General features: G+C 32.8%; 3 protein-coding genes across 4 annotated transcripts; 2 read left to right on the top strand and 1 right to left on the bottom strand.

Moving 5' to 3' along the window:
• LOC108216009 (CDP-diacylglycerol--glycerol-3-phosphate 3-phosphatidyltransferase 2) lies at positions 1–4,516 on the top strand. The gene is made up of 7 exons (XM_017388658.2): positions 1–460; positions 1,363–1,460; positions 1,548–1,598; positions 1,746–1,859; positions 3,575–3,631; positions 3,718–3,803; positions 3,891–4,516. Exons 1-7 carry the CDS (start codon positions 79–81, stop codon positions 4,009–4,011), a joined length of 909 nt encoding a protein of 302 aa, XP_017244147.1. The 5' UTR covers positions 1–78; the 3' UTR covers positions 4,012–4,516.
• A 729-nt stretch (positions 4,517–5,245) lies between these two features.
• Positions 5,246–10,104, bottom strand: LOC108215588 (probable protein phosphatase 2C 38). 2 transcript variants are annotated; one of them, XM_017388092.2, is made up of 5 exons: positions 9,942–10,104; positions 9,143–9,629; positions 6,964–7,346; positions 6,260–6,496; positions 5,246–5,939 (listed from the first exon to the last, which is right to left on the bottom strand). In XM_017388092.2, exons 2-5 carry the CDS (start codon positions 9,468–9,470, stop codon positions 5,703–5,705), a joined length of 1,185 nt encoding a protein of 394 aa, XP_017243581.1. In that variant the 5' UTR covers positions 9,471–9,629; positions 9,942–10,104; the 3' UTR covers positions 5,246–5,702. The 2 variants fall into 2 exon arrangements, with proteins under 2 accessions (XP_017243581.1, XP_017243582.1); XM_017388093.2 differs by having other exon boundaries at positions 6,964–7,331.
• A 4,041-nt stretch (positions 10,105–14,145) lies between these two features.
• Positions 14,146–23,215, top strand: LOC108216133 (deaminated glutathione amidase, chloroplastic/cytosolic). The gene is made up of 9 exons (XM_017388812.2): positions 14,146–14,330; positions 15,462–15,598; positions 15,696–15,824; positions 15,983–16,041; positions 16,559–16,671; positions 16,743–16,835; positions 20,449–20,551; positions 21,788–21,870; positions 22,937–23,215. The coding sequence occupies exons 1-9, from the start codon at positions 14,241–14,243 to the stop codon at positions 22,976–22,978; spliced, it is 849 nt and encodes a 282-aa protein (XP_017244301.1). The 5' UTR covers positions 14,146–14,240; the 3' UTR covers positions 22,979–23,215.
• Positions 23,216–25,065: the final 1,850 nt, after the last annotated feature.

Genomic DNA, 25,065 nt, shown 5'->3' with positions numbered 1-25,065 from the left:
AAATATTCGAGGCCCACAAACACACGTCTTCTCCGTTGTGCTAACCTAAGCCTCTCCTCTCTTATATTTCCCTCCACAATGCCACCACTTCTCAAACTCACCTCCTTCAAAGCCCTAATTCACCCCCATTTTCTCCGCCGCTCCACGCCGTCGCCGGCGCGGACTTCTCTGGCGAATTCAATAAAGGCTCTCACTCCTCGCGGCGCTCTCTCGGCGCACGATAAGGCGGTAAAGTTAGGGTTTTGCAGGTTAACATCGTGTTGTAAACGTGAAGTTGATTCGACTGCTGATATGAGTGTAATTGAGGAGAATGATTGCTCGGAGACGGCGAATTTGTCGGTGAATGGTGTGGTGGAGGTGTCGAAGCAGGCAGTGTCGAAGCATCAGTCTACGAAGCTGCTTACTTTGCCTACTGTTTTGACAATTGCTCGTGTCGTGGCTGTGCCGGTTCTGATATGCAGTAAGTTGAGAATTTGTTTGGCTTTTCGTGTTTCGGAACTTGTGTGAGTTGTTAGTTTTTGTTGTGTGTTGATATATGTTTGCGATTTGAGGAAGTTGAAGTATTAAATGAGTTTGATTGCTTAGAAATATATAAATATAATTGCATTTTTATCTTGTTAGGGGATTGTGAAATGATGATGAAGTTGATTGATCATCTGTATAGATGAGTTACAAGGGGAAAAATGCAATTTTTAGTTAAAGTTGTGATGATGCGATCTAATTTAATTTTGAGTGTATAGGTATGACTTGAGTTTTAAAGTTGACAACCGCAATTATGAATGCAGCTAGCAGTAAGTAATAACTAGTGATTTACATTTCATATAAATTGGTGATCAAGACCCTACATATTGTAGAAAGCTGTGGATGATTTAAAGGACTGGTATTTTCAATTTTTTTGCTTCTCTGAAGAAGTCAAACTCTGATTCATAAGATCTATATGTTCGAGCCTGAACATCTATATTTTTGCAACTCTATGACCACCCATCCGGAATAATAATTTTACTTGTTGTGTGCACTGGGAAGACAGGTAACCGTTTGCACTGATAGATGAAAGGATTGTTTGTACAGTCAAGGGATTTACCTGGGAGTTGGGCTAACATTTATGCCAGCTAGGTTATGTACAAAATCTTGTGTTGAAACTGTTTCTCTTATATTAGATGCCTAATGATTCTTCTTGGTTAGCTAGTGCACAAGCATTGTTAAAGAATTTCTTTTTATTAGTGCATTTTATCGCCAAGCGCTACTATGAGTCTATGATTGAGATAATCTTCAGAACTTTTTTACTTGTTCTCACTGGAATGGTTACTTATATCTGATAGTAAATTTGGTGAGACTGACACCGTTTTTATTTTCTTTTAACAGCTTTCTATATGAATAGTTGGTGGGGAACAACTGCTACAACAGGTATTTTCATTGCAGCAGCAATCACAGATTGGCTTGACGGGTACCTTGCTCGAAGGGTTTGTAAAGCTGTTACTTTAAAAAACTTGTGATGCCTTTTCCTGTTTTATTTTCAATTGGAAATCTTAGTTACACCTGTTGTTCAGATGAAGCTAGGAAGCGCATTTGGTGCATTTTTAGATCCTGTAGCTGATAAGGTATGTTTGCCTTTGTGTTAGAAGTGGTAACTTGAAACTTCTAGTACCCTTGATTATAAATTGTTAAGACATTACAGATTGTATTGATATTTCATTTGATTAAGTTTGTATAAGTATTTAATTTATTACATAGTTTGTTGAATGCAGCTAATGGTTGCTGCTACTTTGGTCTTGTTGTGTACCAGACCGCCAGAAGTTGCTATCTTTGAACAGTTTCCGTGGCTACTGACCGTACCTTCAATTGCTATGATTGGTAGAGAGGTGAGGGTACATTAATATTCTTATTCTTCATGGTCAATGATACACAAACAAACACACACACAAATATCATAATGAGCAAAAGACTGCGTGAAAACCTTAGTAGTTAAAAAAAGTTTTCGGAAATTAACTGGTCAGAAAAGTTTTGGATTGCACAAGGATAGTCTTGTGTAATTACCAAAACCCCATAATCTATCTTAAATCCAGAATAGCATGGTATACAGTGATGTTTTTGGGAATTAAGTAATTAACTGGAGAGAAAATATTTGGATTGCGCAAGGCTAGTCTTTTGTAATTACCAAAACCCCATAATCTATCTTAAATCCAAAATAGCATGGTATGCAGTGATATACATATTATATATCTATTCAGTTAGTACATTATTATGTTAGTATATGACTGTGTTGAACCAGATAGTAAAAGTAGTTTTTTAGAAGGGTCTTTAAGTTATCATACTCATATAGCATCTAGTTATTACGAAATCAAGTCGTCGAAATAGTTCAAGCAGTTTACCTTGTCTCTAGTTTTCCTTTTAACTTTACAGCCTGGCAGTACACGGAATTTACTATGTTATTTCAGAGTAAGCTGGGTTGCACCGGGTGGAGGACATGGAAACATGTCATCCATGCGTTCTTCTGTGTTTCATTACAGTTTGGAGTATGATAGCACAAAGTCAGTTATTTCCATAACCTTGAGCAAATCTGTGATTCTAAACCAAACCGGTCCAAATTAAAACCTGTGATCTTGGTATAAACCAAAACCAGAAATGTGGTTTGGTTTGGTTTCATGAATTTAGGCCATATTGCTTGCTCTAGTTATTTGTTTAGTATTATATACTTTCAAAGTCTTATGATATTACATATTCTTTCTTACCTTTTAATTTCTTATATAATAATAATTGAAATAAATATAAAAGTTAAATATTGCTTTAGTGATCACAACTTCAATAATAAATTGTTAATGCAAGATAAATAATACATTTAATGGGATCTTAAATTTAAGATAATAATATATTATTTTTAAAAAAAAATATGTTATTAACATATTTTGTATCTAGAAAATCTATGTATAAAAAAGTGAACTTTGTAAATTTAAATCTGATTAAGATATAGCATATTGCTTAAATACAATACTAGATTTTAATCTATGTATTTCATTATATGACACATACGTGAAACAAAGTTAATAGCCTGGAAAAAACTAGTTACTAGGTGTTATTGTAGTGTATGCTGTCTTGTTATAGATACCCTATGTTAGCCTAGAATGGAATTGTTCGACTCAGAAATATTTTAAAATTTTTTGGCTCAAAATGGCGTATGAGTGTCCATACCTATGTCCAATTGGTCAAGTGTCCATCAAGGTACTTAAGATATCACCAAGATTCAGGCAACACAGCTATACCAAATGTACTATGTGTTATATGTTTACTTTATTAGAAAATGGAGAACAAGAGAGAACTCTATCTTGTGTATTTCTAAATTTTGGAGGAAGAGGGAAGGAGCATTCTTGGTTGTGAACTTGCCTTCTATATCTGTATTTATATATACCTATTCAACTTGAAGTTAGTTTTAGAAAGATGGTGCAGAAATTTGGCCCTTGTCTTGCATTTATATCATCTATTATCGTAGTTGATGTGTTCTATTATTCTCTCATGTTCACCCCTTTTGTTCCCCTTGAGTATCTTAATGTGTGACTAACGATTTATGGATCTTTTGCAGATCACCATGTCTGCAGTTAGAGAATGGGCTGCTTCCCAGAATAGTAACCTTTCAGAGGTCTTTTTTTTTTAAATGTGAATGCTTTCTTTTATTTTTGGTATGTTCTGGCTTTTCCTAAAATAAAACAATGACAACTTTTCAAGGCCGTTGCTGTTAATAATTTGGGGAAATGGAAGACAGCAGCACAGATGACAGCACTAACCATTCTACTGGTAACTAGAGACAGCAGGTTGGGCTCCCATCTTTTTGCTGAAAAGAGCACTTTTTATAGTACTATTTGGCCTAATTATTAACCACTTATCCTCTATGCTGGCAGTTTTACAGGACCAGGGGTTCTTATTGGTTTTGGCATTGCTTTGCTTTATATCTCAGCATGGCTAGCTGTATGGTCACTAGTTGTCTATATGAAGAAGATATGGAAAGTATTGCTTATGTAGATACTTGGTCCTGGGCTTGACCTGATTTTTAATGGGTTTGAAAACATGAACTACAACCGCAATTTGGTAAATGATTCAAGATATTTCAACTGGGATGTCCTTGTACAGGTGGATAAAATGGCCCTTTTCTGGTCAGCATCTCCACTTTACACTCCCCCTTAAAGATATCACAGAAGCCCTTGACCTTCATGCTAAAGGGCCTTTTATATTACGGGTTCTAGGCCTACTGGCGCTCAAGGTTAATGTAGCACAGTTACTTCCAACATCCAACTCTCGTTTTTTAAGTTTGTTCCGGGACAATTGTGTTGCTTGGTAAATCTATAATATATGGCACTAAATTCTTGAGGGACAAAATGCTTGATCCTCTATGCAAATGATATTTTATTGCATATTAGGATTGTAGTGCAGATATTCTTTATCACATATATGTGGTATGTAATAATACAAGCATGTTTAGATCAGTATTTAAGATCTGCTAAATAGTTATCTTTTGCATTTTGCCGTTGGTGCAGAAACTTTTCACGTATATATACTACCTCCATTCCCTTTTTTATGTCTATTTTGATTTTTGACCAGTTAAAATGACTATATTTTGACTGATATTTATATGTATCATAGAATAGAGAAAAATAATAAAAATTATACCACTCAAATGTATATTTAGTCTATTTTAATATGCAATTTGTTGATTTTAAATATTATAAATAGATAATTTGTAATATTTAGTCAAAAATTGGTCAATTAGTCTCCAAATATGTATAGATTAGAATTTACTCCCTCCGTCCTCGAACTAGAAAATACTTTTTATAGTTTTTGGAATTTAATTATCTAAATAATGAATATAAGACTAAGACTGACATCCTCAGTCCTCGCGATAGTCCTCACGATGGTCATTACATGGATGATATTTAATATATAATTGGAATGATCACATTAATAGTCGTATTGACATTTATCTTGGATCTCAAATCTTTATTGATATTTACATTGTAGGTGGTAGTGACAAATATTTAATTAAACGAGCCGGAACCTTTGCCCGAGCTCGGCTCGTTTAACTAAACGAGCCGAGTCGAGCCTAGTTAAACGAGTTTGAGCCGGATGAGCTCGCGAGCCGCCCAACTCGAATTACAGCTCTATTATTTATGATTAAGTTGAAAACCGAAAACCTATACTTTAAAACTCCAGCTTTAATTTGGACTTCATAAAACCTAATTCTAAAAGAATATATAATCAGTAAGACTAAACTAGAGAGTTGACTATAAAATGCAAAATTATTAACACATTAAAATGCATAGGTTCTTTTGTTAAAAACAAATCTACAGAAAAGGTCTCAAATTAAGAACAGAATTGTCAGATATTTGATTGTCACAGTCTGAGTAAACTTCACTTTAAAGTACTAAGTTCTCGCCTTCAGAGGCAGATTCTGCTATAGGGAGGCCATCTCAAGTCCCAGCTCATTTCTTGAAAGGTATTCTTGAGTGTTTCATATGCCAATCCACAGACTTCCTAGTTTACCATAAGGCTTCTTCCTGACATAATCATCAACTGTACCATCTAGATTGAGATTGCAGACACTTGAGCAGAACTGCACATGTTTTCTCCTTATCTTATAGATTCTTAAAACTCACTTAACAAAAGAAATTCCGTGACATGTAACAGGCAGTGGCACTAGGTGCAAGCAGTTAGACCATTTAAACTAGGTTATTAACACCGATAGATGAATTTCCACCTCCTCTCACTGAAACCATGGGTCCATTGCTGGAGCTGCGACTAATGAAATTACTGTCTAGAAACACTACTATCACAGTGATATCATCGTGAAAATGTCTTCTCACCCCTCTGTCAACCTTTTTCAGGTCACTGTATCTCATTTCTCTTTTCTTTGCTGCATCCATAAGTGCAGCTTTGATAAGCTTCCTAGCGATACCCTGTGGGAAAAAAAATCCAATGTTATATGTCAGGCTACAATGAGAAGGATTTCATATATTTAAAATATGTATGCTCAATAATCAACTAAATATGCTAACATTTACCCTACTATGTACATATATTTGGGAATATAAGGTGAGATGATACTTGACAGACGAAGACGATTATATACTACAGTAAGTTTAAACTGTAAAATTCAAGATATAAGGCAGGTTAGCTGCATTTTAGTAGTGCTAAGACCATTTCTTGTTAGAACCACACTACATCAGCTAACTAAAAACAAATAAATGAAGTAATAAAGGTAAGATGGAAATCCTACATTACGTCTGCAGTTGTTGACAATATCAACAGCCTCTTGATTGCTAAGATGCTCCCACAGGCCATCTGATGCAAATATAAGAAACTGGTCTTCCACGTAAAGTTTCTGCACAACTATTGATGGCTCAGCTTTTAGGATTGGCCTATCGAAAGGCTCTCGAACTCGAAACTTTGGCAGCAGTGGCTCTCTATTGAACTCTGATCTTTTCAGATAGGCATCGCCTATGGACCTAGATACCTGCAAAAGCTTAAAAATATTAGAGTCCAAGACTAAACTTCTAAATTAAGCACCAGGCTCTTTCAATTTCTGAATCACCCGTTGATTGGTACTATATCTATTAATCAACACCTTCAAAAAAAAAATAGCAGGCCCAGAAGCCCAATTATTATATACTGCTAAAGTAATTAGGTAGGGCCACACCATAAAATGGCTTCAATCATTGGAAGTTTAGTGGATCTTAAGAATTTATCTCACCCAATCATAATGTTCACCTCTACCAGTTTTTAGGATAAGGCTGGCGGTCTAGCACATATATGCAAATAACTACCTGTTCAGGAGATGATCTCTAGTCTTCTTATATTTTGTAAGTAAAGGGGTGAGAAAAATTAAAACAAACTGATGCCTAAATACTGATCATAGAAGTTTTTCGGCATAAGCAACCAAAGAATGGTAATGAACAATGATAAAAAACCTTGGAAACTCACCTGAATAATACCCTTTACACGCCAAACCTTATGCCTTAAGACCACAATCTGTGAATCATCTGGATGCAGTGATTGCAATTCTTCTCTAACTGATTCATAACTCGCATTGTGCTCAGCTGATAATTGAACAGCTTTGACCTCTTTAAAGACCTTGTCTAATCTGCCCAACACAACCCGAGAATCTCCAGCATTTGCAATATATAGGACCCCGTCACATATAATACCCACCAAACAGCATGACCCAACAGAAGCAATTTGTGGCTGAACTGACCACTGTTGTCTTACAAGAGACAAGAATTCCTCTTCGGTTGCCAAAAACGCTTTGGTTATAACATCAGCTGACATTCCATCATTATCTGATGTGAATTCTGCACCACGAATAGCTGAAAAGTCAGTTAACACAGGCATTAGAGAATTCCAAAGACTATGCTATTATGAAGTGTTTTCTATTTTGTTATATCAAAGTCGAAACATTCTCACTAGTCACTAGTCACTAGTCACCATTGTTGAAGACTAAATATCGTATGCGCTTATACTAGATTAACTTCAAATGCATAAAGGGCTAAAATTATAAGTAATCACTTATGACGTCTCTTTAGTGGAGTTGGCTACCTTACTGCTCAATATGATACAGCAGAGTCATAACATAATTAGAGCTTTCTTATAGACTCGTTTGTCAAACCTATGATGGTTTGCAGGAACTTAGGGTCCACAAAAAAAGAGCTGACAAGACTACCTCGTGCATAGTTTTTCTTGGTTTCCTGTGCCTCTAATCCTCTATAATAGTGTTTATTTCGTATTAGAGACTCGAAAATTGATTGGAGCCAGTTTCTGCCTAATTGTTCCAATTCAGTCACTAAGTAATAATGTAGGGATCCATCTTACTGTGATTAAGATATAAGATAAATCCTAGAAGCCCCACTACAGAATTATTCATATAGCCAACACACTTAAATCTCCTTGGAAATATTAAAGTAAACTACAAGGAATTATTTAAGGGAAGACCATACTGTGAAATCTGCAAAGCCCCTTGTCAGAATGCTTGCAACAATTCATCTTTAGAACAAGATCCCTTTTTATACACTCCTATAATATAAGATGGGCCCCAGCAAATCATATATTAAAAAAATAAATCAACAGGGAAAGCTCCAACTGAGCTCCCTTCTCTTTGTAGATGAGACTTTACCCTAAATAATATTAAATGTTATCCATCCACTTTCAGCTTTAAATTACCTCTCAAACCTACAAATAGAGTAGCAGAACAATTCTGTACTGCTGCTGCTGCTAGTACAACCATGGTTAGACTTTCCAATAATGGGATCAGTAATAAGTCAGAAACTGATAGTGTCTTCACAATTGATGCATTATCAACCAAAAAGTGACAATATCGCCCAACATATGTGTGACATGCACATGCACAGAATTTCTATCAGGGATATGATAAACTGATAGTGTCTTCACAATTGATGCATTATCAAGTATCAACCAAAAAGTAACAATATCGCGCAACATATGTGTAACATATGCACATGCACAGAATTTCTATCAGGGATATGATAGACAAGTAATATTCTATCACATGCACATGATTCCCATAAGGGATATGATAGACAAGTAATATTCTATGCAGTCATTTCCTTCTTACAACTCCTAAAGCATTTACATGGACAGTCGTAAATGGGTTAACTTAAGAAAGGTTTAAGCATAATTTTGATTATGTGTGAAATTGTGGATTCACACATCACAAAAATCTAGTCTTTCTTTCTAAGCACAAAATGAATACAGTCAAAGCCTACATTTGCTTATTCAAATAAAATATCTTCACCAAAACCATATATAAGAAATAAAGTGATTTCCAACATCCAAGTTAGTACACATAATAATACCAGTATATTTAAAGACGGCAAATGTTCTAGTGCTTTCAATTCACAATACTATTTCTTCTAGTTCACCAACACTAAAAAAAACACTTTAATTTATCCTCATGCAACAATTCCTTAAACAAAATTATAGAAGCAACCCTGATCCAGTATGTTAATTATCAACATGATTGTTAGAACAGAGCTTATAAGTAAAGATCAGTATGTCAAGTAGGAATTAAATAAAAATACAGAAAGTCAAGAGTAGATGGGGGGTACGAGTATGAAAAATAGAGAAGGAAATCACAGCAAGACCATACTCTTGATATGTTCAAACAGATGATTATTAATGAACCGTGCTGCTTCCGGACCTCCATGACCATCATATACTCCAATAAACGTCCCTTGTGGACCAAAATCAACCGAGCTCATAGAACCAGATTCAAGCTGGCTGTGATCTTCCACTATATTATTTGCTTGAACTACCGCCATAGAAAAATCGCCATAAACATGCCGCCCAATATCCTTATACCACAACAACCCCTCATTCCTTCCATTAGCATCACTAACGCTATTACCAAAGCCATCACCCTCGGTAGAAGGCCTCCAGCAAGGATACACTATTTTTCTCCAAGAAGTCGTTGCCATAACTCACATATTACGATTCAACCAAACAATCCAGCTATCAAAATTTGCCTAAAATCTACAATAAAACAAATGCACAACCCTAATTGTCCTTTAGTTTCCAAATCCACCCCACAATTCCCAAGCTTTGAGTACACACCTATGAATGTAGACACCATTAATCTGCAACATAAAGCAAAATAAAAAACCAACAACAACAACAAAATCACAAACTTATTCTCGTGTTTATATTAAACAATATAAAGTATAATAAAAATAAACCCCATCAACAACAAAATCATATTAAAAGCAACCCTTTTAATGGCTGTATGCAATTATCTACATAAATGTGTTTATGCATATAACAAAAAACCAATTGATGGGCAGGCTTGAAATACTCCATAGACTAAAACCCCAAGTCCAAAACAATATAAAGATGAGCAAAACACAAAAAGATTGGATTTTTACAATAATTTCAAGAATTGTAGTGCATACCTTGAATCAAAACCTCAACTTTAACTCAAAAGCTGAAAATCCCATGATAGAATAGCAACAAAAAGATTGGATTTTTATGGAATTTTGGGGAATGAATGAAGGGTAGATCGTGAGAGCAGGAAAGAGAAAGTGTAAGGAATGTATCTAATTTTCCTTTGTTGGCAAGAAAATGACTATATATTGTAGAGTATAAATATATCAACTGGTTATTTATTGGACAATTCTACCCCTACTAGTGCATTAGTGTTGTTTTCTTTTTGGATTTGGAGGGGCAAATTTGGTAATTTGGGGCATGTGGGTGTTTTGACTTTGACAATTAACAAACCATCAATTTAGGCAACTTTTTCTGAATTGTTGTGATCTCATATCATTTGTTTTTGACGATACCTTATCAATGATGACACATGTGCATTGGTTTATGATCAAATTTCAACTTATCAATTTGCACTTTTTTATCATTGTTTACTTTTTCATAAGATGGAATGTGATTTTTCTATAAATCTGTATATGTTGGATGACATATCATTTGTATATAAATCTGTCGACATGAAATTGGTTTTTTCATTTGATAGAGAATCTTGATTATCAGTGTTAAATGAACTTAACTTTAGTTCATAAATGTCCTAGTAATATTTAGTGCTCACTTTCATTAGGATTAGGATTTGGGGGTTACAATTTCAATCAGGTTCATATAATTAAATTCAAATATTTTACAATTTTGAATTTAAATTTTAATTTAAATATATCAATTTTTAGATCCGTCAGATATTTTAATAGTGTAATATATCATAGATGAATAAATAGTACTCCCTTTGTCCCTCTTATTTCTTTACAGTTTTAACAACTGCTCGACACGCATTTTAAGGCGCATATAAAATATAGTTATATAACTTATTTTTAAAGTTTTTCTTTTTTGTATAAAAATTTAAATATCAAATTTTTATTTAGAAGAAAAAAAATTCAAAATAATTTATCGAACTACGTTTTACGAGAGTATTAAAATGCGTGCTGAGCCCCCACCCCTCAATGTAAACAAATGAGGGGCACAGGAGGGAGAAACTTTTTGTATTCAGTGGTGAAACCGGTACTAAGAATTAGGGGGCTCAAATATTATTGCATGTTTGACGGGTCGTTCGGGTACGAAATACGGGATCAGGTACATAAAACGCTAGTTCTTGTGAATCGAGTACGATGACCCGCGAATCCGGTTCTCTTGATCTCTTTTAATGAGTTTTTTACTTATGATTTTTATTATTAAAATATTTATTTTAACCGAAAATAAAGAAGTAAGTTTATAAGACAATGAATTTTAAGATTAGTTAATAAATGGTAATGACCTTCAATACGTGTTTATTAGTGGATCTAAATCAATTTTGTAAAAAAGCATGTCTCGTGTACCCCTCAATTATTCAAAGTTCAAACTCGAATTCTTGAGAAATTTGGAACCCTCAATCTCTTTATATAAAATCAAAGCAAATACAAAAAGATTAAAGAATAAAAATTCATCCAAGAATCAATCAAAATATCCGACTATGTGTAAATATGTTTAGGTATCTCTAAAAACATGACTATGTGTAAATAAAAATGTATTTCTAAAAATTCAAGTGTTTAGGTGATTATATTTGTCGCGCATCTTCAACTTCAACGGCTAAATAAAATTCGGTTTTTACTTTATTTAGTGGAGGGAACATCATTTGACCTCTATCTCATTTGCTTTCGACTGATGAATTTCAACGTTCAAATAAGATCCGACTTTTATTTTATTTAGTGAAGAGAACATCATGTGACCTCTATCTTGTTTGCGTTCGACTCATTAGTCTAACTTTTTAATCGTCCTTATCAGACCCTTTAGACTCATATTAACTATCGTGCCTCTTCTTTCCTCGAACATCTATTATAGACTCTCTATGACTTCCAATAAATTCAATCTTTCTCTAAATGCTATAATCTCTCAAATGTGTATATCATTCAAAGACTTGTGTGAATATCATAAGGTGGGGATCAATGCTTCTTATCTTTTATGGGGTCCAATACGGTTGTCAAAATCCTAATGCTTTCATCTTGTCTAAATTGGTGATCATGATTCAAGCTCTTCGCCTAGACTCCATCGACAATGAATCAACGCATTGGTATCCTTCTCTCTTCAGTACAGGTTGGAGTAATACCTCATATGCTTCTTTCAGAGCTGCTCATAAGAATTCACCGATCGAGGCCTCAAAGATTTGTACCACATTGACATGGGGCCCTCAGGTTGGTCTTGAACATCCTATACATATCACAATGACCCATCTCAGTCATCAAGGGCTTATACTTATTATTATAGTTCTCTAGGTCGTCTTTGTCGTTGAACACATTTATCTCCTGAAACTATTTTTGTGGCGACAGTTGGTACTGCTCGATTACCTCAGTCACAACCGACTCATTTTGATCTTATGGCATTTTTTATCCGACATAATTGGTCTCAGACGTGGGACCCTCTCTTTCTTTAGAATTCGATGAGGGTACTTCTTTTGACTTCGATATATGGGAGAGTATTTGGAGTTCGAAAAACTATTTTGATCATGTCTTGGCGTCTTAACCCTTTGCACCTCTGGCTCTACTTGGATAACAACTTGTTTGGCCTCCAAAGCTTTATGGAAGGCTGTTTTCTAGAGTTCTATCTCTTCTCTTTGCAGCTGTAGGGTCCATAACCTTACAACATCAGCCTCCCTCCTTTGCACATGAAATGTTGAGTTTCTCTCTGCCATTTTTGATGACTACTTCGCTTTCTCACGCTTCTGCTCCTTGTTCTTCATCTCCTCCCTCCATTTCGATAGCATAATTCGTCAATTTTTTGAATTTGGCTAGGGTCCATCTTCCCCTTCCCCAAAATCGATGTTCGTAGACGTAACTGGAGTAGGGCGAGTAGTTGAGGGTTCGTTCGCAAGGAGGAGGTCATGGTTACTAATTGGTCTAGGTGTTTAGGCTAATTAGGTTTGAGTTTGTTTGTACATTCTTAAAATGACGCCAAATATTGGAACCAGTTTTATACTTTAGCTTGACTTGCAAGTGAGATGAATATAATACATGATCTTTTGACTCACCTGAGACCAAGTTAAACTAGTTGTCGGTGAGTAAGCATGAATATACAAGTGTCATTTTGTGTAAATTATGTGTTAATTACAAGCAAATCGGAACCATTATACATAAAATCTCACTCCGCTTCATCAGGTGTCGAGGACTTATGAAGTGGAGAATGTGGAGAAAAATAAAAATGTGGTCATTAGACTGCTGTCTAAAACGTTGGACGTGATCTTTCTCCGATTTCTCACAATAGCCCTTGGACTGGTATTAGGCTGAAGCCTTGTGCTTTTTGTTAAACGAGTCTTATCTCGTTCGCGCCCAAAATCGGAGACTCCAACAACACTGATACATAAAAATATTTTATCGATTATTATTCTTGAGAAGAGAAATATTCGGTGGAAATTTATCGAATTTGAATTTTTTTTTGCCGGAATTTGAATTTTAAACATGTTAGTTATTAATTACAGTGGCGGATCCAAGATCTACTAAGATGGGCCTTTTTGATAAAAAATTATATAATAAATATAATTTTTTTAAAATTATAATATAAATAATTTTTTTTTATCGATTTTCACTGAAAATTTCTACCAGATTCACCCCTCTTCATAGATTTGCCACTCAAAGTGAATCGTCCACAAATTTGTATTTTCATTTGAATAATCTTATACAAAATTTGTTATACCATAAAGTTTATATAAAATTTTGTGATAAAATATTCATCTTAATTTGTGATTTATTTGGCTGCAAATCAACATCGACCTATTTACATAGCTAAACAATGAAATATAGAATCGAATAAAATTAATTCTAACAATTAAATTATCATTTTATATCTTTTATTCTCTCTTGTTTGTCATAACTTTGACATGTGGATACTACTTATATTCACGCAAATTGAAGAAGAAATATTTATTTTGTGAGAGATGATTCATATGAAATTAAATTTACTTCTCTTATCTATGAAATTTTACCAAAAAATTTTGTGGGAATATATTTTAAGACTTATATATAATATTAATTTACTAATTTTAATATCGTAGAATAAAATTTTAACATTTAAGTTTTTTTTAAAGCACAGAAGAAATGAGGCGAAGGGAGGGTAGTTGATAATTTTTTTTTTAAAGCAGTGTAGTTGATAATTAATCTGTTAAACATTAATCGCAATATTTGTGCGCAAATTTGACCATTTTCTTTATTACATCAAGAACACGACTCGTCGGCGGCGACTCAGCAGTAATGACGAGTTCCGTCCGAGTTGCGGCAGCTCAGATGACTTCAATCAACGACCTCGCCGCCAATTTCTCCACTTGTTCTCGCCTTGTCAAGGTACCATTTCAACTTTATAAATATACGATCAGCGCCACATATATTAACAAAAATTAATTAATTGATTATTGTTTTTACAAGGCTTTGCTAATAGTACAAATATAGCTGATAAATTGTACTTCGCACTCTAAAATATTGTGATGATAATTTGTTGAATAGAGAGCTTATTTGACTATGTATCGAATTTTATTATACTCAAGCTTGTTAATTTTGATTAATTTCTGATTTAGATGAATTTGTGAATATGCTCGAAAAAGTGGAATCAATAAGAGTTCAGTATGGTGGTTTGATTTTTATTTCTTGTTATAAAAATTACGAAATTTTAGTCTATGTTCTTATATTGGTGGTTTCGCCAAATATGCGTATGATGAATAAAATTCAAGAATAAATAATCTAATCACATTGATGGATTGACGGCTCTTCAAAATGTATTCAACACTTAGTTTACAATAGAGCCCATGTATTTGCCAGTACCAATGGGTTTCACATTCACATAAAGTTTACAAGAGAGCCCATGTAGTTGCCAACACCAACGGGTTTCACATTCACTTAATGTAAACATGCCTTTATTTAGCTTAAAGGTTTTATTTTATATTAGCGAAAAAAGCTTTTAATATAGAGCTCTTTTAGTTTTGTCTTTGTTTGCAATAAATTAAATATAAAAAAAACTGTAATGCTATGTTTGGTTGGGATGAATGAAATCCGAAGGAATGGAATGAAATCTAAACTTTGTTATGAGTAATTATTTATAAATTTCATTCCATCCTCCATTCTATTCCTTATACCCTATATAGACATCGCAACCCAATTTGTGAAAGAATGGTCCATTCCCTCCTATACTCAATTTCTTTTCAAATCTCATTATAACAATTTTGCACTCACTCAATCATTTTTTCAAAACTCTCCTCACACTTATATTATTTTCATTTATATACTTCTATTATTTTCATTTATATTTAGTCATTTCATTCCATTCTCCCCAACCTAACACAAGATTAATGGAAAGGTGAAGCTAGTTTTTATTTTGCCTAGTTAATTTGGTTTCAAATATTAACTTCTGGTTATATATATCTGTTTGAGTGTGTCCCGTGTGAATTTATAAATTTAATACAAAACTATGAATGTGTGAAGGAAGCAGCTTCGGCTGGGGCAAAAATGCTTTGTTTTCCTGAAAACTTCTCCTATGTTGGCGCTGCACTTGGTGATAGTCTTAAGATTGCAGAACCACTAGACGGGCCTATCATGAAAGGGTACTGTTCTCTTGCAAGGTAAAATACATGGTTAAGTAGAACTTATATCTCACAACTATGACAAAATAGCTAGATGTTTGAAGATAATAATATTCATGAATTATGTCAAGTGCAGGGAATCCAACATTTGGTTGTCTCTGGGAGGATTCCAAGAAAAAGGATCAGATGATGCACACTTGCGTAACACACATGTTTTAATTGACAATGCTGGAAATATCAAAAGCACATATAGCAAGATGCACTTGTATGCGCTTTACTGGCAGTCACTGTCAAATATGTATTTAAGAATATTTTTTTAGTATTGCATTGGCAATGTTGGCCAGTTTGAATGCTTCTTTTCCTATTATGTAGAAAATTTAGACGTTAGAACTTACCATACATAATATGTTGAACTATTTGAAGGTTTGATGTGGATGTTCCTGGAGGGGCTGTGTATAAAGAGAGCAGCTTTACAGAAGCAGGTCTGTTAATTTTAGCTATTATCTAATGCTGTAATTCACAGTCTTACCAGATCATCTTTAGGTTTTCTTGTATTAAATTAAACTTTTGGTGGTCTGTTGCAAGCAGTTGATTACCTGACGTGGGTGTGAATTTTGCTTATGTTACATTTTATAATATGTTTCTTTCTAGTGTCCACTTATGAATTATCTAACTTCATATACTGGTCTGATATAAGCTGTTTATATATTGTTATCTTTTTATATCCACCTGATCATCTATCATACATTTCTATAAATTCTATGATATTTTATTAGTTAGTAGTCTTTTTGTCCTAAATGTATGAATTGTGATGCACTCTTGAAGGTCTTTGTAACTACAGTATGAGGCTTTATCTTCATACTTTAAGGTTGAGACTGTTTAATGTTTGGGTTTAGATTTTTACCATGTCCATACCACCAGTAAATATGTTATATTTCTATACTAGGTTGGCATATAGTTATCACTTATGAGAAAATTCAAATTGGTGAAGTTTTTCAGGGAAGGAAATTGTAGCAGTAGACAGCCCCGTCGGACGGTTGGGTTTGACAGTTTGTTATGATTTAAGATTCCCAGAGATCTATCAGCAGCTGAGGTTTCATCATGAAGCACAGGTACAAAATTTGTGAATCAATGGAGGTCAACTTTTTTACGCTGCCATTCTCATCATTTTTTCACTCTACAGGTGATGTTGGTACCTTCAGCATTTACAAAAGTTACGGGGGAGGCCCACTGGGAGATTCTTCTCCGTGCCCGTGCAATTGAAACCCAGTGCTATGTATGAAATTATTCTGACTTGCTATGCATTAAATCCCTGAATTTTATCTACATGCCTCCTTAAACTGAAAGTTCGGACATTGATTATCAATCTGACAGCATGACCCAATATACTGATCATCTTATAGGCAAACCTTATATTCTTCGGTATTAGATAATGCTAGTAATACACTCTTAAATAGTTTCTTTATTTAATATAGAAGTTTCGATTAGATCACTGTGATGTTAAATAACTTCAGTAGCCCTAAGATTAAAGATTGGTAGGTCAATGGTAGATACATGATTATCATCCTTCACTGAGATGTTAGATGCGGATCCAACTCTGAAGTTAAGGGGTCATATATTATAAAAACATTGATAACCCCAAACAACCACATATATAAGCATTAAAGCAATCAACCATTTATATAAAATTTTGTCAAATAATATTATTTTTACAAGACCATAAACCCGGCCTTCATATTCTAAAATCCTTTCATATTTACTTCATTCTCAATTTTAGGGGTGTGCGCGGTTTTTTGTATGAACCGTTCCAAACCATTACGTGTGGTTCGGGTAGATTAATTGTCATTAACCGTTACCAAACTGTTCAAAATGGTTTTTATATCATATTTTTCTTTCTCATAAATACTAATATTTTATAAGATTGATATATTTTAATGTGATTCCAAACATAAAATAAATAGAGTCAAAAATCGAATTCATGAAAAAATAATTAAAATCACAAGAAATGGTTTGTTTTTAAAATGGGAAAATAGATTTTTTTGCCACTCAACTTATTGTGTTTTTAGAAACTTACCACCCAACTAATTTTTTTTCCTTTTTACTCACTAATGTTAGGTTTGGTTTTATTTTTAGCCACCAACTTAGGTTCGGATTTGATTACTAGCATTATGATAATTTTTTGTAGCATCATTTATACATAGTGATAGTATGTAATATTTTGATGATGTGTCTCATGTTTATATCTTTATATATAGTAATAATAATATAAAATGAGCCGATGAAAAATTAAAATCAGGAAAAAACGTAATTAGAATTATAAAAATTCAATAAATCATGAATATGAAATCAATGACTTCAAACAATTCACCCTCTCTCATAAGATAAAGTGTATTTGAGTGATATGATGCATCATCTTTCGTTATTGTTATTAAAGTTTCAATCGACTAGCTCAGTTTAAGATCTCTCTTAAATTTATCTCAAAAATTTTAATAACTTTATCTTATTACAATTTTCAAAATAAATAAATAGAGAAGAATACTTAATTTTCGATGATTGTTCTCTATAATGCATCATTTTATGTTATCATTACTCCCTCCTTCCCTCTCATTAGCTTACAGTTTTTTCTACTGCTTATCACTTATTTTAGACTCTTATGAAACATAGTTTCATAACTTATTTTTGTGTGTAAAAATTAAAACGCTAAATTTTCATTCGGAAGATAAAAAAAATTATTTATGAAACTACATCTTTCAAAAGTCATGAAATGCGTATAAAATTCTTATCACCCAAGGTAAACGACCTTGGAGATATAAAAAGTACTATATATAAAGATACAAACATATATCAAATCATCAAAACATTACAGACTACCACTATAATTTTTATTTTTTTTGACAAATGCAACTACCGCTATATTTCAATAATGCTCCACAGAAAATGTATTGCTAATAATCAAATTTGAACCTAATTTCAGTGACCAAAAAAAGAAGCTAAACCTGACATTAGTGAGTAAAATAAAAAAAATATAGTTGAGTGGTTAGTTTCTAAAGACACAATTAGTTTAGTGACAAAAATAATTATCATAATGCTAGTAATCAAATCCGAACCTAAGTTAGTGGCTAAAAAAAATCCAAACCTAACATTAGTGATTAAAAGGAAAAAAAAAATTAGTTGGATGGTAAGTTTCTAAAAGCATAATAAGTTGAGTGGCAAAAAAATCTATTTTCCCTTTTAAAATTTACTTATAGAATTGAAATGACCACGAATTGAGATGAAAATGCAATAAATGTTAAAGGCTTAAAGTTATCAACTAAAATAATATAATCCATATTTTATATAGTTTAAGTTATTATATAATATTATATTACTAATATCTATATAAACTAGATGTCTAATTTCAATATAACTTATGATAATATTAATTATTATAAAGTTAGCATAAAGTATAATATATTATATATGTATACGGTTAATTCCGGTTTCGGTTTTTGGCACCGAAACAGAATTGTCTATTTAGGTTTTTTCGAACTGGTTTATCGGATTTTTTCAGTTTGGGTGTTATCAACAATCATCGAAAAATGGTCTCAGATCTCACAAAATCTAGAAATAATGACCAAAATAACAGATTTTGGAAAAATGGCCTAAAATACCAGTTAGTAACGCAGGATAATCTAGCGTTTTCAGTTTTAGAAGAAAACGCTAGATCGTGTAGCGTTTTGTTGTTTTAACCCCAACAAAATGCTACACGATGTAGTCTGCTCTTTTAACCCTAACAGAACGCTACACCGTTCTTTTCTTTTAACCCTAACAGAACACTTGACGATGTAGCATTTTTGATAAATATCCAAAACGCTACACGATGTAGCGTTAATAAATGATATTCAAGACCATATTTTCTGATCGTGATTTTAGGGCATTAATGATGGATATATTGATAATGGGGGGCCAACATTCAACCAATTATATGCCATTTTATTTCGAAGTGATGTTTTAACAATTATGCCAGTGGAAGTGGAAGGGTCGAACGAGTGCCTGCGAAATTGAATCTTTGACTCTGATGAGATAATCCCAGTGAAAATAAATTTGTGTCCATCATACTTTATTTTATTTATCAATACTTAACTTGTAGCTTAGATTTTGTCACAAAGTAAAATAATTCTTATAATTTACTTGTAGCTTTTGCTCCTATATAATAATTCACTAAAAAAAAAAAATTAATGTGGGGTCAAATATCATTTATATATTCAATTAATATACATAACTATAAAAAAGATAGGTAGTACTTAAAAATAATATAAAAAACTAAATTCTAGTAAAAACTAGATCCTAGTAACTCAGGGCATAGATAGGTAGTATCACGTCTAACAAAGTTCTTTATCATCACTCCATATTTTTTTATTGTTACTAGAAGTACTTTCTTTGAATATAGAAAGAGAGTGTTTGTATTAGTTTATTAACCTTGAGAGAAAAAAGAGGTTCCTTAAAAAAAAAGTAATGAAGGGAGTATTCTTAAGAGCACCCCCAACAGATTAGCTATATGAGATCCTTAGCTACAATTTAGAAATTTTGTACAAAATGGTACTCCAACAGTGTGTTAGTATTTTCCTAAAAGTTATGATCTACATTCCATTCCTTATCCTTAAGGAACATAGAACAATGCTTGTTTTGTTTCGAACTATGAAATATTCATTTCTTTCTTGCTTTACCATTAATGTGGATATAAAATTTCTGAGTCGTAAAATGTGTGATCACCAATATATTTAGTGTTTGCTCTTAATTTGTAGTATGCACAACCACATTGTTGTACACTTATTGCTGAGATGTGAGATAGTTAGTAGTACTCTATTGTTTAGAGATTTGAGTAATAAGACTGATAATCCGCTTTTCAGGTCATAGCAGCTGCACAAGCAGGAAAGCATAGTGAAAAAAGAGAAAGCTTTGGTGAAACACTAATAATTGATCCTTGGGGTTCTGTCATTGGTCGGCTACCTGGTGAGAGATTACTGTATTCTGGATATTGTGTTCACTTGTGTTATTTTCAATCTGGTTTTGCATTTATTTTATGTCCCTGTAGAAGCTGTTTATCATTTCACACTTTAGAAGAGGCTGACATTCAAATTTCTTTCAGTATAGATCAGGTCTCTCGACTCCCAGTGGATCCCCACCCTCACCTATCATGCACATGGCTGTATATTTTGTTTGGTGTATTTCTCTGTTTGCTAAAAATACCATAAAATTGCACTTAATGATCTTTACTGTCACATTTGTTCTTATCCTTGTAATTTTTTTTTTGCACAATTATGTTAATATAACTACATTCTAGAATGTAATCTCAAACCTTTACTTGTTGCTTGATGCCTAATAATATTTCTGAATTCTATTCTGATTTCTTCTCTCCCCTATAATGCTAGACCAATTAATGTAACAGAGTGCTCTCACTCCATACATTTTTCAGATAATTTTTATGGAACAACTGGAATAATAAATAATAATAAAGATAGAAATAAGGCTATCTGTTTGCTCTTTGGGATGTTTAATATCAATCTGTACCACCGTTGTATATAGATCATCTAATTCTACATATGATTTAATATAAAGTGGGAATTGCAATTGGAGAACATTTATCTGCTTGTTATTCAACCCTCACTATGGTAAATAACTAATTACTTTCATTTGAGTTGATTTAATATAAAATCTTTTTTGTGAACACTCAAGAAAGGCAAGGGGTAGTTGGTTAAAAATTAAAATCCTCTGCACCTTGAACTAATGACTACAAAATCATAACTATAGTATAACCCAGAGGTTGCTTATGTTGTATTTTCAAAGATAAGCTATTTTCTGATAGCATCTTTATATCATGTAGCTCTATGTTAATAGTGTATGATCCATTTAGTACCTCCTTCCAGCACCCCAATGTTTTAGGAGAGCTGGTACCTGAGAGAGTGTTTGAGTTTAAATTTAGGGACTGATTATTTATAGATATTTCACTGGTCGTCCATCTCCGGTGCTTTACCATTTGGGAAGTTCTTTGCTAAGATTTATGATACTGTGTTCATCACCATTTCAGTTATAAAAACCAAAGACTGTGAAATGTGATTTGAAAAGTATTCAATGCAAGGAATATGTACTCTTCTATCAAAACTAACTTGTATAATATATATATTTTTAATGTTTTTAAGCATCTTTATTGGAATCAGATGAATAACCCTTGACATGACACTGTTTCAGATCGAGTGTCAACAGGCCTTGCTGTTGCAGATATTGACTTCTCACTGCTTGATTCAGTTAGAGAAAAGATGCCGATTTCCAAGGTAGTTTATTCTAAACAACAATCATTAACTCGATTGATCTGGGAAGGTTTTTGTGGTCTTGTAAATGCCCAATTCCTGTTTCAGCGTTTTCTTTTGTAATTCATGTGTTCCGGGATAAGATCAAAATTGATCATTAAAAAGAAAGAGTGTTATTTCTGCAAATATTTATTGGTAGTAGGTACTTCCAGGTGGCCACCATACGGAGGGATACTTGTGTGATTTTGACAAACTTACCGGAGTAACGCTTCTTTTTATAAATTTAAATGTGCTTAAGAGTACGATCTGATCTGTTTCCCATGATGTTTCTCTTACAAGTCTTGCATGGTAATTTGAAAAAATGCACATCAGTCTCTAACAACGTTTTCAGACTGATGGCTTATGTATCGTCCATGTTCACATTTTGGTCCATTACCACAGCAATATAATAGTATTATGTTCTTTGAAGGCATTCTGGTAGAAATCAGATGACTTGTCCCTCCCCTTCTTGTATCGAGATTCACTTATTTGAACCTATACAAACCTTGCACATGATAACTTATAACATTAATTATGACATTTTGTTTGTTCTGGGCCGAGGGTTGGCCACAAAACATTAGGCAATGTGAGAAAATGATGTAGTTTGAAGGAGAAGGGTTTCTGCAAAGATTAGTATTTGTCACTTCGTTGAGATCAGAATCAAAATTTTCCTTCATTCGAAGGCGAAGTACAGTTAACTCATCATAATAACAAAGAAAAGTTTGATCATATTGAATTTAATAAGAACAAACAATGACAAGAATTTACTATTATATGTCCAGCTTCCTTATTTAAAGTTACTTGTGTCGGAGGAAGTAGGATGCAACAATTGACAGTTTGACACGGTTCTTGGGTTTAAAAAGTTAGCTAATTTCTGCTAAATCTGAACCTATGGAGATTCTCAGTGGTCTTTATCAATATAGTAATGTTTGTAGGTTTGTCATGTTGGCAAAGATAGTGTTTAAGGTTTAGATGCATAATGGCCTCGTATAAAAATTCCCTTCTCCTCTTTTACTTACGAGCATTCTAATGCTTTATATTTTTGTTGCAGCACCGGATGTCCCTTGATTTTTGGAAACAGGTCTCTACGTAAATCTGGAAGTGGATTAAGCTGCCTACTGATAGCCCCTAGTTCGCACTTTAGTCAGATATATGTTGGCCCTGAGTTCAAATATTATACTGATATTCATGATTCATACAAACATCATGTATTTATTGATTTTAAGAGCCATAACAAACTTTCTGAACTATGTTATATATCTATGGTCATATTGAGATATATTATTAATGTAACAATCTAAATAATATGTGTTCGTGGATTTCGTTATTACTCGTACTATGTGTTGTAATCTAGCCTTAGAGCATCTCCAACGGCGTTGGCTATAATCGTTGGCTGAATTGGACCTGTAAGGCATTATGTAAAATTTGCTGAATCTGAAAGACATTTTGCTTCAATGGTACTGACTATATTAGCTGGCTATAATTTAAAAATAGTATGTTATTAATATTTTAAATTGTTAAAATAGAATATATCAGTTCAATATGGTAATAAATGATGGACAATCTTCCTACAGATTTTCTTACAGATCCGTAGAGGTTCGACAAATTTAGCCATCCATAGGAGGTTGGCTAAATTTATAGACAACATGTGAGCATGGTTGGAGTTGAGTTTTTGGAGCCGTTGGCTAAATTTTTTTATTTTAGGTATGCCAACTCACTTTTTAGCCAAGGGTTTTAGATGGTTGGAGATGCTCTTACGCATTTGCCTATTAAATTGAAAATGGTGAGAAGAACCCATGTGGACCAAGTGAAGAGAGCGCAACTCTCGAACAGGGAGATGAGCGAAAACGTAAGCATGATGTTTGTTTTACTTTTTAGTTCAGCAGTCTGGGTTTTTGGGTTTTTGATTAGGAGAATATTTGGGTGAGATTATGATTTATTACCTAACGTTCGATAAGTTTTGAGTTTAAAATGTCTTAAAATGTTTGTTTGAGTATTTTTTTTACTTATTAATGACTTATGAGTTGTTAAAAATATAATAATAAAAATAAAAATGATTTATAAGTAACTTATATCTTAAGGGTATTTTTTTTTATATAAAAAAGGTTTAAAAATATTAATTCATTGAAAAAGATAACTCAAACTAACTTGTGATTTTCATTCCTCAATTATTTCAAATTTTAAGTCGATTTCTGTCTTATTATACAAACAAATATTTTTCAGTTTAAAATCGAAAACAAACATATAAAGAATTCTCAAACTAATCCTTTTATGATTTATTTTTTTTGATATTGTTTTTCTCTAAAAAATTTAAGAAAATTAGAAAAATTATATTCCAGCACTTCTAGACACATCACGTCAACGATCTTGTCTTCTCCTCAATACAACTATATCATTTAAAAAAATGAATATATATTATTGAAAATTGTGTTCAGTCATTTTAAGTTGTAATTTTCAGTATTTAAAAATAATAAAAGAATGAATTTTAATCATTTAATCAAAAAATGTTGATCACGGATAAGCCGAGAATATGGAATATGTAAGACATTAGAAATAGTAGTTGGAAAAACATTTAAAACTATATCGCTGGGAGAAGGTGACAAGTAATACTTAGTTTTTCAATAATATACATGAATAAAACTGTAATATACATGAATAAAACAAATAAAAAAAAGCTCATAATATCAAAATTTAGAGTTGAAATGTCTCAAATATCATAATAAAAAAAAACCCTAAATATCATGAGAATACGTGAAATCGTCTTGCGTTACATGGAAATCTACCAAAACGCAACATTATGTTGTGTTTAAAATATTTGTTGATTTTTTACCCTTTTTTTAACAAAAAATTATATCAATAATCCAGGATGAAATTATGTTTTGCACCCAAAACATAACTTAAAGTTATATTTTGAGCACAAAACACCACTTTAATTAGCATTTTGAAATTTGAAAATAAAAATAAAATGGATAAGTTCAGGATAAAATAGCGTTTTTCACCCAAAACACAACTTAAAATAGCGATTTGAACCCAAAACACCACTTTAAGTAGCGTTTTTTAACGTTAAAAAAAACGAAAAATATTTTCTTTTTACCCCACCAAACGCAACACAATGTTGCGTTTTATATAAATACAACTTAAATTTACGTTTTGAAATGATATTTAGGACCATTGTTATAA

The sequence above is a fragment of the Daucus carota genome, chromosome 4 (genome assembly GCF_001625215.2).
Source record: "Daucus carota subsp. sativus chromosome 4, DH1 v3.0, whole genome shotgun sequence".
Taxonomy (NCBI): Eukaryota; Viridiplantae; Streptophyta; class Magnoliopsida; order Apiales; family Apiaceae; genus Daucus; species Daucus carota.
Note: the sequence above shows the minus strand (reverse complement) of the source record. Positions and strands in the feature narration are given on the sequence as shown.